General features: G+C 34.4%; 1 protein-coding gene across 2 annotated transcripts; it reads right to left on the bottom strand.

Annotated features, from left to right (window-relative positions):
* Nucleotides 1-1,493: 1,493 nt before the first annotated feature.
* On the bottom strand, nt 1,494-11,726 carry LOC145315615 (tubulin beta-4B chain). 2 transcript variants are annotated; one of them, XM_080155596.1, is made up of 8 exons: nt 11,096-11,726; nt 7,571-7,838; nt 5,263-5,404; nt 4,547-4,782; nt 3,897-3,943; nt 3,353-3,447; nt 2,549-2,901; nt 1,494-2,117 (listed from the first exon to the last, which is right to left on the bottom strand). In XM_080155596.1, the coding sequence occupies exons 1-8, from the start codon at nt 11,150-11,152 to the stop codon at nt 1,981-1,983; spliced, it is 1,335 nt and encodes a 444-aa protein (XP_080011722.1). In that variant the 5' UTR covers nt 11,153-11,726; the 3' UTR covers nt 1,494-1,980. The 2 variants fall into 2 exon arrangements, with proteins under 2 accessions (XP_080011722.1, XP_080011721.1); XM_080155595.1 differs by lacking the exon at nt 3,897-3,943 and having other exon boundaries at nt 3,353-3,494.
* Between the last annotated feature and the right edge of the window lie 730 nt (nt 11,727-12,456).

Here is a 12,456-nt window from a genome sequence, read left to right as displayed (position 1 = left end):
CTATGAAAAGCTACTTTGAAAAGAAGAGCCAAAAAGATCCCGCAGTTAGCGAGATCATTCCGTACAGACAGTCTTTTACTTTCATATAAGGATATGAGGACCAGGTGGTTAAAAGAAACTGGCATTTAACGAATATTTCCAAAAATCTATGAATTTTAAAGGCTGCTAGCTGCCAATCGGCTGAACGAACAGATCATACCCACACACCACTTTAAGCGGCATAAGAAGGCCTACAAATAATCTGAAATAACAAAGATCCAATGATGCACAGGGAAAGCTTCACTGAAGAAAAACCACGTAAAATAGGTCTTTTTCGCGCATTTCTCTGCACTGTGAGATAATTGTGCATTATTGATTTATGGCTATTCCAGATTATTTGTAGGCCTTTTTTATGCCGCTTAAAACAGTGTGCGGGCATGATCTGTACGTTCAGCCGTTTGGCAGCTAGCAGCCTTTTAAAATTCATAGATTTTTGGAAATATTCGTTACCAGGAATATTTTACCGTGAAATGCAGTTGAACAAATTAAAATATTATGTTCATATAAAGTTGCCAACAAATATGGTTTAATTTAGAATTGTAGAGTAGCTTAGCTGTTAAAATGGATATACTGACAGAGGAAAATTAAGGTCAATTTAGGTTGCTAACATGTATTTCGTCAGTTTTTCATTAAGTAGAGAGGATGGGTTAAGAGGGGGTGGATTGTGAATATCATTTTAGCCAGCTACGAGTTTAACTTTTTTTGAGACCTTGAAAATCTGATGGAACACCTAAGTAGTACTATATCCATTTATAGAGTAGCGATTAATCTCTCTACTAGAGTAGCTTAACTGTTAAGCGATAATTAACCTTTCAAAGCTTAAATATATCAAGGCTGAAAAAGGCTAAAACAAACTATGAACAAAGAAAATTGTAGAAAAGCTTTACTTCACATCAAACATACAATATCCATTATTTATTGTGCGATTGGAAACACGCGGTGCAACATAACATCAATACAAACCTTCCATCTAATAATGAACATAGCTGTTACAGAGATCTTCATCTACAGTAAGCATTAATAGCAGCCATCGTCAGTGGCTTGAAAGGGAGACGCATCTTGACTACCACACGCCATATTAGTAGTAAATAACACTAAATTAACACAAAAAAATTTTAATTTAAATTCAATCGATTGAAAAGTTTAAGTTTGAGCTTTGCAATAGATGTCAATTTTAACTATCCTATTGTTACACAAGAAATTTTGTACTACAGACGTTAATGCATCATAATTTATAGAGTAACTCATTAAAACTCTTTAGTTCGAAGCATAGTCTGGCCGTGATATACAATGAATTATAATCTAATAACCACCCCAAAATAACTTATATGGAATAGTTATGTAATATTTCAGATACACTTTGGTAATTTGTACCACCCAATTAAAATTTATATTTGTATCGACGTCTCCTCCCTCCGAATATACCTAACCTAACCAGAATGAGTAACAGAATGTTTTAAAATAAACACACAACGAGTGTATGCCGTTTAAAATATATTCAAAGTTCAAATACATTAAATGAGAATTTATAATTTTCTGTTCAATATTAATTATAATTGTAATTATAGCAGCAGAGGCAAAATTAAAAAAGGTAACTTAAAAATCATTTAATTTTAAAAGCTCAATAATGATGATAAAACTTATAAAATTAATAGTTAAAGGATTAAAATACTTAATTTAAAATGCATACAAGTCCAAATTTTCACAGAATTTGCTTTAATGATAATAAAACCGGTTTTAGGAGTAGGGAATTTTTCCAGAGATTCTTTAAAGGATAAATAAAAAGGAGGTTACAAAACTGGTTTTTGTTTATATAAATGGTGGTTTAACAATAATATAACATAATAAAAAAACGACAGTGTCAAGTAGCGCAACTGTGCGAGAGGAGAGCTGTAGGGAAAATTGCAGGGCAGTTGTTGATTTTGGGAGGAGGATTCAAATTTAAGCCTCCTCCTCTTCCTCCTCGTCGAATTCTCCCTCATCCTCGGCAGTGGCCTCTTGGTATTGCTGGTACTCTGACACAAGGTCGTTCATGTTGGACTCGGCCTCGGTGAACTCCATCTCGTCCATACCCTCGCCTAAACAAGATTATAATTTGTCAACAGATTTATTATTTCTTAAATAAAATATCTCCCGTCCCCCTCCTTCTGGATCAACGGTACGCCCAATCAATGCGAGGGGAAATTGTATCCTAAATTGACAATTTTACTGTTAAAATATCTACATATATTCTCATCCATTAGTTTGTCATTATCAAGAACTTAAGATTTGTTAAAAATATAACAAATGTAAAATTTTATTTTGGTACCCAACGAAGGATTGTTAGTTAAATATCACCCCTTTATAGGGTAAAAAGGAGCCAGAAAAATAGCCTAAAACCACCCAAAGGTTTATAAAGCTTACTTAAAAACTTTAACTTATGAATTCAGACCAATAATTTCATAGATCTTCAGACAAAAAAAACCTTACTACTTTATGTTAATGATGAAGATAAAAATATTGAACTTACCAGTGTACCAATGCAAGAAAGCTTTCCTTCTGAACATGGCAGTGAACTGTTCCGAAATTCTCTTAAACAACTCCTGGATGGCGGTGGAGTTGCCAATGAAGGTAGCCGCCATTTTCAAGCCGCGGGGTGGGATGTCGCAAACGGCGGTCTTCACGTTGTTGGGGATCCATTCGACAAAGTATGAGCTGTTCTTGTTCTGGATGTTCAACATCTGCTCGTCCACCTCCTTCATGGACATGCGGCCGCGGAACACGGCGGCAACGGTCAGGTAGCGGCCGTGACGGGGATCGCAGGCAGCCATCATGTTCTTGGCGTCAAACATCTGCTGGGTTAGCTCGGGAACGGTGAGAGCTCTGATTAAAAAACAAACACACGTGAGAAGAGGAAAGTAAAATAGGAACAAAATCATCCAAAAAATCTCAGTGAAATAATAAAACAGCCAATGAGTCTACAATATCAATGTGCTTTTATCAGTAAGTCCCCAATTTTCAAGTGCTTAACAATAAAAATATAGAAAAACCATGCAATAAATTATTACAGCCAATGTATTAATATGAAAATAATATTACTATATCTATTAAACATGCATGATTTTATGGCTTAGTTTTTTTTTCAATATAACCCGATATAATACATTTAATATCAAATAAAAATCTCAAAGGGTAGTTTCCCATGATTTTGACTACACGAGATGAGCATTTCTAAGTTATTCTTGACGAGTGATGGGGAATCAGCATTTTTTTACCGTGTAGTATTCAATCTTTGGAAACTACCCTCCAGCAGAATGGAGAAGTATCTGCCTACCTGTACTGTTGGGAGCCTCTAGAGGTGAGGGGAGCAAAACCAGGCATGAAGAAGTGAAGACGGGGGAAGGGAACCATGTTGACCGCCAACTTCCTAAGGTCAGCGTTCAGCTGGCCGGGGAACCGCAGGCAGGTGGTCACACCTTAATTTACACGCAGTTTAGTTAAAGAGAAAGACGGCGGGCGTTGTTCGGGCGGGCGAGAAAGCCCAAATTATGTCAAAAATGATCCTTGAGAAATCATAAAAATGAGGGATTATCAATCTCTTTTCTAGAAGTTTATTCCCCACTTCCCCTCTCAACTCCCTCATGTTTATGACGTCACATGGAAAATTTTTGACACAATTTGGGCTTTGTCCCGACAGCGGAATAATAGAGAAAGAGAGTTAAAAAAATGAAGAAATGTTTAATCATGAAAATGATTATGAAAATAATGAAACCTAACATAGTAACAATTTTTTCATATAAAAAATTAATAATAGCAAGGGGTTTAATATTTGTCCTAAGAAAAACGATTTTTATGCAAATTTCGACGGCCAGCTTCCTTAAATCAGCGTTTAACTGCCCAGGAAACCGAATACAGGTGGTCACTCCTAACAAAAAACACAGGTTTTAATTTTATGTGCAACAGGGGTTAGTATTAGTTTAGTTTATTGTTTTATGGTTTTGGGGCTTCACCTATTTAAAATCCTATTTTAAATAATAGCAAATATCTTAATGTAGTTTCTTTTATAATGAAAATGGATAGTAAGAGAAAGAGTAGAAGTTAAACTTTATAAGAAAGTTATAAGTAAGGAATAGGTGCGACATAAAATGTATTAATGGGTATGGTTAATGCTATGTTAATAATGAACCTCCACCAAATTTACAATACACCTTACAAGTACCAAATACCATACAGATATTATGTGTACTATTATTCGTTAAAGAATAAATTTTGACACATTTAGTAAAAATACAATCTTCCTAGTTTTTAAGAAGTTTATAGAAGTTAAGCTAAGGTGATGTTATGACTAATTAAGTGTTAACCTATGCTGCTATCTAATGGTATGTGTGCTGTTAATTTGTTTTGTTCTACACAATAGGGTTGGGCCGGATACCGGCATTGGAAATCAGCCGGATAGTTTTAATATCTGGTATCCGACCGGATATTGAAAATAACCAGATATCCGGCCAGACCCTACTACACAACTAACCAGACATGGTGAGGGAAACAAGATGGTTGAGATCTCCGTAGGTGGGCGTCGTCAATTTCAAGGTTCTAAAGCAGATGTCGTACAAGGCCTCGTTGTCGATGCAGTATGTCTCGTCTGTGTTCTCAACCAGCTGGTGCACGGAGAGGGTGGCGTTGTAGGGCTCGACCACGGTGTCGGACACCTTGGGGGAGGGCACGACGGAGTAGGTGTTCATGATTCTGTCGGGGTACTCTTCTCTGAAAAACAAAGGGTGTCATCAGTTTTGTTTCTTAAATGTACGGCAGTAACACTGTTGTATCAGCTGATTAAATTAGGGCGGGAAACAGCTGATCGTAACATAATGTGGATTTAATAGCAGGAGAATTTTTTTTGTCACTTCAGCTTATAATTTCCTCTCGCTTTTATTTGGCGGGGTGTTTATTCAGTAGGAGAAGAGGGGATGGTGTAAAGGGGAATGGGAGAGATAGTTATTTTGGCCCGCTAGAGAGTGAATTTTGTTCTAGAACATGAAAATCTCGAGTAAAATCAAAGTAAAAAAAATCCATAGAAATAATCTTCAGAATGACGGGAATTACATTTATAAAGTCCCTAAACTAAAATTTCCAACGTATAAAAACATTAACTCTTAAACCCTTAAACGTTTTTTAAAGAAAACTAATCAGTAATAAATAATAGAAATTAAAAAAAACCTCATAAAAGCGGGAAAACTGATTTACCTGATTTTTGAAATAAGTAGTGTGCCCATACCGGAGCCGGTACCGCCACCGAGGGAGTGTGTAAGCTGGAAACCTTGCAGGCAGTCACAGGACTCGGCCTCTTTGCGCACAACATCTAATACTGAATCTACAAGCTCGGCACCTAAAATATAAACGTAGTTGTCAATAAATCTCATCTAAAAAGTTATACAATGATGTATAAAAAGGTTTATGTCTGAATCTAAAGATTTTTCTTTAGCTTCCAACTAAAAATTCTCCATTTCAATAAATATTCATACAATTTCTGGCATCTTTTTGGGCTATTTTTGTCAAATACTGAGACCCTAGAGGATAATTGCAAAAAAGTATTTTCGCACGTTATTTTAACTAAAAACTTATAAGTGGAGTTGAACCCCCCACCCCATATACGCCAATGTTTGCATATTTAATGTGTAATATATGACTAATACTCTACTTTCTGCATTAAATATTTAAAGGCTTGGCCGGACCTTAGAGGGAGAATACTTTATACAAGGAGGGAGAGGGGAGTATTGGTTTTATTGCAGGGAAAGAGGTCCCAAGAGACGTTCCAGAGATATAAGGAACAAAATTTGCAGAAAGATATTTATAAAGTTATACATATATGTAAAAAAACAAAATTCTTAGTTATATAAGCTAGAATGTTTTTCTTTTCACAGCCTATCCCTTAAACCCTGTATGAGTCAGACTATATTGATCTACACTCCCTTTACCCCCACCCCCCTTCCAGAGCAAATATATTTATTAGTCAGAGCGCTGTAATAATACATATTTAAGGTAGAAAATAAAATAAACATAAAAAGAAAGCAAATTCCATTCTTATATATTAATATGAACGTTTCAATAAATCAATAGCGTAAAAACGATTGTTTTAAGCCATTTAAGATTGGATTTGGCAATCTGCTAGAAAACAGTCCCCGAATATCCAGGCTAGTAGGTATAAAGGTACAATACCCACTGAATTAGATCCGGTTTTCAGCCATAATAAAAACTCATAAATAGCATTAGTATAGACAATTTTCCACAAAAATTAAAAGATAAAATATAGCCCTTTCAGGATATCAAAAATATTTCAAATTGTGAAAAGTCTTATCTGTATATTTGTTCCAAAATAAATGTTATATTTGCATGAATGTTCCATTTAAAGAATGCACTGAGAGCGACAATTAGGTTTTACAACGACAATTCAGATTTATAATATGGAACTTTACTCAAATATTTTAAGTGTACGTCAAACATTTGAAAACTCATTAAAAATAGGTTTCAGGATGGTTTTAGGCTGTTTGACCCCACTCCTCCCTTTCAAATAGTTTCCTTTAGAGGCTGAAAAGTGTATAAACTATTCAACCAATAATTACAAAGGAGTATTTTCTTATCTCAAGTAGAAATTTAATAAAAACAATTTGTTTTCAATCACTCAAAATTCTATGATAAAAATAGGTTTCAGGATGGTTTTAGGCTGTTTGACCCCACTCCTCCCTTTCAAATAGTTTCCTTTAGAGGCTGAAAAGTGTATAAACTATTCAACCAATAATTACAAAGGAGTATTTTCTTATCTCAAGTAGAAATTTAATAAAAACAATTTGTTTTCAATCACTCAAAATTCTATGATAACTTTAGTTTATTCTATCAAAGTCCCCCCCCCCCCCGCCCCAAGAAAAAACCTAGAATACAAATAAGTAAAATAACAATGAATAAATCTCTGAAAAAACCGGCATGCAATTTCTTAATTCCCTCTCGAGGACATTTTGAAACATGAAACTTAATACATCAAAATAGAAAGGATGGATAAAATAAAATAACAAATGATGATAACTACAACAATATGTAGTTATATTACGTATTAAGAAAATAAAGGTTATATTTTTTATTACTGGTGGAAAAAGATGCCCCCCACCCCCCCCCAAAAAAAAGACTTCATTCTTCATTTTAGGGGCGATTTCTCTTGGGATGATGGTTGTTTCCTATACCAATATAGGTTAGAACCTTCTCAGGACCTATGAGAAGCTACATAGTAAAGGAGAACCATATCGGTTCAGTAAATAGTTTGATCCTTCGTAACTGGTTAATATCCACTATAGTATAGCCAGTTCTCAGCCATACTGAAAAAAACATGAAAAGCATCGTATTAGTCATTTTTCCACGAATATTCAAATGAAAACAAAAAAAAATTACTAGTTTTGTTGCCAGATCCTTAGGCCTCTCATAGCTAACAAAACTGGTTTTAATATTTTAATATCCGCGGAAAGCAGTCCAATACGATGCGATATATATAAACATTAATCCTTACCTTCTGTGTAATGTCCCTTAGCCCAGTTGTTACCAGCACCGCTCTGTCCGAAAACAAAGTTATCGGGTCTGAAAATCTGTCCGAAAGGTCCGGACCTCACGCTGTCCATGGTGCCGGGCTCCAGGTCGACAAGGACGGCGCGGGGCACGTACTTGCCACCGCTGGCCTCGTTGTAGTACACGTTGATGCGCTCCAGCTGGAGGTCGCTGTCGCCATGGTAGGTGCCGGTGGGGTCGATACCGTGCTCGTCAGAGATAATCTCCCAGAACTAAACAGAAAAAAGGCTATGAAGCTTTTTTGTAAATGGATATAGAATATACATGGATATAAGGACAGGAAAATAATGTAGTCTCTTTAGGTAGTTAACATGAACATCACTTATTGGTAAATTCATTCATGGGGTAAAGGGGGTGGATGGGGATAACGTTATTTTAGCAAGCTTCATACACGACTTAATTTATTAAATATAATTTAGTGTAAGTCCAAAGTTCTAATAAAACCATTTTTGTAATACTTCAGAGACTGCCGTTTATGAGATCTTTAGTGAAAATAGCGCAAACTACTTTAAATTGTAAAGTAATAGTTTTCACGAGCCGCTGTTTTACCGTACAAAAGAAGGCTTAATGTAGTAACAGCAAATGCGTAAAAATATTTTTAATTCTAAACTGGTTTAAACCAGTATTTTCGGTAATTTTGTAATGCTATGTAATTCAATAAAAGATATTTTAAGTTTCTTTTAGTTAAAAAGTTTTAATGTATGAATTATCGCATTTATGTAATTACAGTATTTTAAACGGTTTAAGCAAAATTGACTAAATAGGACATTTTAGAGATACTATCATACAAATAAATATTTTGGAAGTAAAATAGACTGGTCTTTATATTATTATGAATGAAATTGCTATGATAAATGTATTATAAAATTACAGTAAAAACCAATCAGCCACGTAAATAGTACCCCCCCCCCCCCCTTGGATAAGAAATTAAGTCAGGGGGTGGGAGAAAATGCCAAGGAAGGACATATCAGTCTAATTAGGGGAAATAAAGGAAGGGGGGGGGGGGAGACTATTGACCAAGCGTAACAAACACGTGTATATGTACCTATGTGTGCCGATATTTAGGGTGGTCAAATAATTTTAGTTATGTATCCCTTTAAAAGCCCCTTACGTAGGGATAAGACAATGGCCGCTATATTAATACAATTCCCAAATGAGTATACACAATATCCAAACGTTTAAACAATGAACTTAATGACCCAATGAACAAAAAATAATAAAAATAAGCTATATAAAATAACGTAAATATTTTACAACAAAAAAGTAAAACTAACGTTATTGTTAATGCGCTATTTGTTGAAACATTTGTCATTAAAATATCTCAAACTGTCAAATATTGGCCAGCCTAAACCGCCTGCGGCTGCCGGTAGCCTTACACACACATACACACAAATTGCCTAGACCACTCTAAATATACCAACAGCCTGTGTGTATGTGTGTGTGTGTCTGTCATGCTCTAGCGATTTCCCCTTCTACTGCGTATCGCTTGAACGATCATAAGCACATACTCTCACATATACTTTTTAAGCCAAGATAAAAATTTTAAGGTATCTTAATTTCTTGAAGACAATTAAGGATTTAGAAATATAAGACTTTAATGGTTAGAAAAAATAGCCTAACACCATCCAAGGAACTAGGTAAAGCCTCTCATAAGAAGGAATTCAATTAATTAGTTAAGATATCTTATAAACTAAAAACTTTGTTTTCGAAAATATTCTTAAAATACAGGGGCGAAGCATTCAATTAAACAGTTAAATCTAACAAAAAACTAATATGAAATCAAGCAATTAAAATAAAAGGATAAGGCTTATGAAAAATCCATTCAATTTTTCCACCAATGCAATGCAATGAAAGTAGTCGTAATTTGATATAACATTAGAAATAGCATGCTGTAATTGTCATGGTAAAAGTTACAGGAAAATTCAGTTTATCTATCCCTATGACTAGGCGATTAATGTGAATATTATGAATGAAAACATAAGGCATACATATATCAAATTATCAAGGAGAATTATGTGCATAATAACGTAGCATAAACAAACATTGTAAACAAATTAAAATATCCTATATTATCCTTTAATAAGTGGAAAGTTTTTTTTTAAACCTGTAGTTTAAGAAATCTTTAAATATTAAACAGATTTAGTTCTCCATTATAAAGCAGTTTTTTTTTTAAATTCCATTAATGGTTTTAAGCTATTATAGCCAATTTTATATTAATTTAGGTCTTAAATGTTTCTCAGCTAAACGTTCAAGAGAAGCTTAGCTTATATTTTCAAAATAAGATTAAATTGCAAATTTAATTGTTTGAACTAGCTTATGTTTCAATGTAATCCAATATTACCACAAAATTATGAAATTAAAAGGTAGTAAGAATATAAGTTAACAATATATCGTCCATTGTCTTATTCCTTTAGAACCCTGGTCAAAGTAAACCATGCAAAATCCTAACCAGCCGGCCGGCAAAACCGCAATGCGCCTAACCACCGAACATCTGTTCGTTTGACCGGCGCTTTAACAACCACTTCCTACAAATGACTTCTCAACCCCTTTTAATGATGACCACTATCATAAATCCAGGGATCTAAAGGGATAAGACAATAGTCTATAAATGAAGATCCATAACGTTTCCACGGCTTTAGATTATAATTAATTGTAGAGACGTTAGACCCTTGACTTGATGAACCAATCAAAATTCACTAAACTTTAGGAGATTGTGTAAAACACAGCCCTGTGTCCCCTGCCTCCCTGCAAATAACCATAATACTGAATGAAAACCACGTGGTAGAAAATAAATTTAGATATAAATATTTTTATTATTGGATTATTTAGATAGCCAGTAAAGCTATCTTTCAATTTAGTTTGGTTTAAGCAATTTTCCAGCCTAATCAAACTAGTTCTATAGTTAGTTTCTAAAACGCATAAAATGACAGTTAACCGAAAAATCCCATAGATTTTTAGAACCGTTAGAAAAAAGCCGGGTATTTAAATTCAAAATAAAAACAAAACGTTAGTATAAAATGTTTAAAATTAATAAAATTAACAAATAAACTAATAAATCATAACTTTTAAACTACATAAACCTCAAATCTTATCTAAAAACAACAAAAACTATGTATTTTACAATATAAAAAATAAACAATCAATAATTCTATAGCGGCCATCTTGAATTATAAAGGTGAAAAGGGCGGGATTTTTATTTAGGCGTTTTTCAGCCGTTTTAAGAATTTTAAACGACAGACAACCGATAAATTAAAGAATAAAAGCAATAATAACAATAATTCACTTAGTTTAAGTACCGTTAACGGCGTTTTTTTACCGGTAATTGTAAATTGAAGTGCTAACATCTACAGCAATACAAACTAAAACGTAACATATTGAGTTAAAAACGTTTTTGATGTAGAAAAAAACGTTATGCAACGATAATAAGAAAAATATCAACGGTAAAAAACGATTAATTAATGATTTTTACCTTAGCTCCGATCTGGTTACCGCACTGTCCGGCCTGAATGTGAACGATTTCTCTCATCTTTTATGTGTGTTTTTGTGACGATAGGGTATAATATATATAAGCTAGTATATAGATATTATTTATCTATATACTGTACAAAGAGATCTCTGTAACGGCAACTGCGGTGTAACGGTTTAAACACACTACTGCGCTGTGTCTGCCTTCTGTGAAGGAGTTGTGTCGAATGACTAGTCTGGCTGTGGGGGGGTTACAACATGGAAATGGAATAGCTTGCACAAAGAGAAGGCTAGGAGGGTAAAAGAGGGATTAAATAAGGGGCGTGGGGGTAAACATAAAGGGGAAGTGAGTAACGAGGTCAGACAGGGACACAGGAGGGAGGAGGGGGGAGAGAAAAGGGGGAGGGAGTTTGTGTGTGTGTACAAAAGGGAAATTTGAGAGGGTTAGCGTTCTAGTTTATAAAACTTAAAATGGACCCCCCATTAAATATTTTTTTATTTGAATTAATTTTTCAAAAATGATTGCTTACATTAAATCAAATCCCAAATTTCTAACATTATATTCGTTTTTAATAGAGGTATGTTTTTAAGAGGGGTGCAAAAATTTTTTTTGTAGAAAATAGCCGGGTTGCTATAGAAATGGCCGAGGTATGGTTGAAACTTTTCTAATGTGGGGGAAGGGGGTGAAATTGTGAGGATTTCCCAATTTACGGGGAAGGAGGGAAAATAAGGGGAAAAGTATGCAGGGTCGCCGTAAGTTGTTACATAATTTTTCCCTTTCTGAAAACTATATTACAACATTTTCTTGATGATAAAATGTTTTAAATTGCGCGAAATAAAAAGTTTTTAATTTTAAAAAGATGTCAGATTTTTAAATAAATTTTTAGTGTTTTTTTTCTGGAAAGCACGATTAGAAAGGACGGTCACGTGACCCGGGTTCCTCGGTAACCGCCCCTATGACGTCACATAGTGCGGTGTCGTCTGCAACTTGGCGGTAACATTTTTCAAATATTTGGCCCGGCCCGACAGCTTTTTCAAAAAATACCGCGAAATTAGGGAATAGCCGGGAAATGTAGATGTATGTATTTTTGGTGATGAAATAAATTTCCCCATTTAAAATGTGTACTTGCAGCTCACGTTCGTTCTTGAAAATTGCGCATCTTTATTTTTTGTGCACTGTCTCGTTCAATGTTTTTAAATCTCGATTTATTTAGTTCAAAAACGCAATACTTTTTCAGCAGAATTTGTGTTTAGGAGGCTTTTTTTTGTTCTTTTGCAGAATTCTAAATGATTTTAGGGCAAAAATGATAATGATATTTTATAGTGATTATTTTATACACTATAATTCTTACATTTTACAGATCT

Source organism: Acartia tonsa, chromosome 4 (assembly GCF_053477335.1).
Source record: "Acartia tonsa isolate MP-2025a chromosome 4, ASM5347733v1, whole genome shotgun sequence".
Classification (NCBI taxonomy): Eukaryota; Metazoa; Arthropoda; class Copepoda; order Calanoida; family Acartiidae; genus Acartia; species Acartia tonsa.
This window is presented reverse-complemented; position numbering and strand designations above follow the sequence as displayed.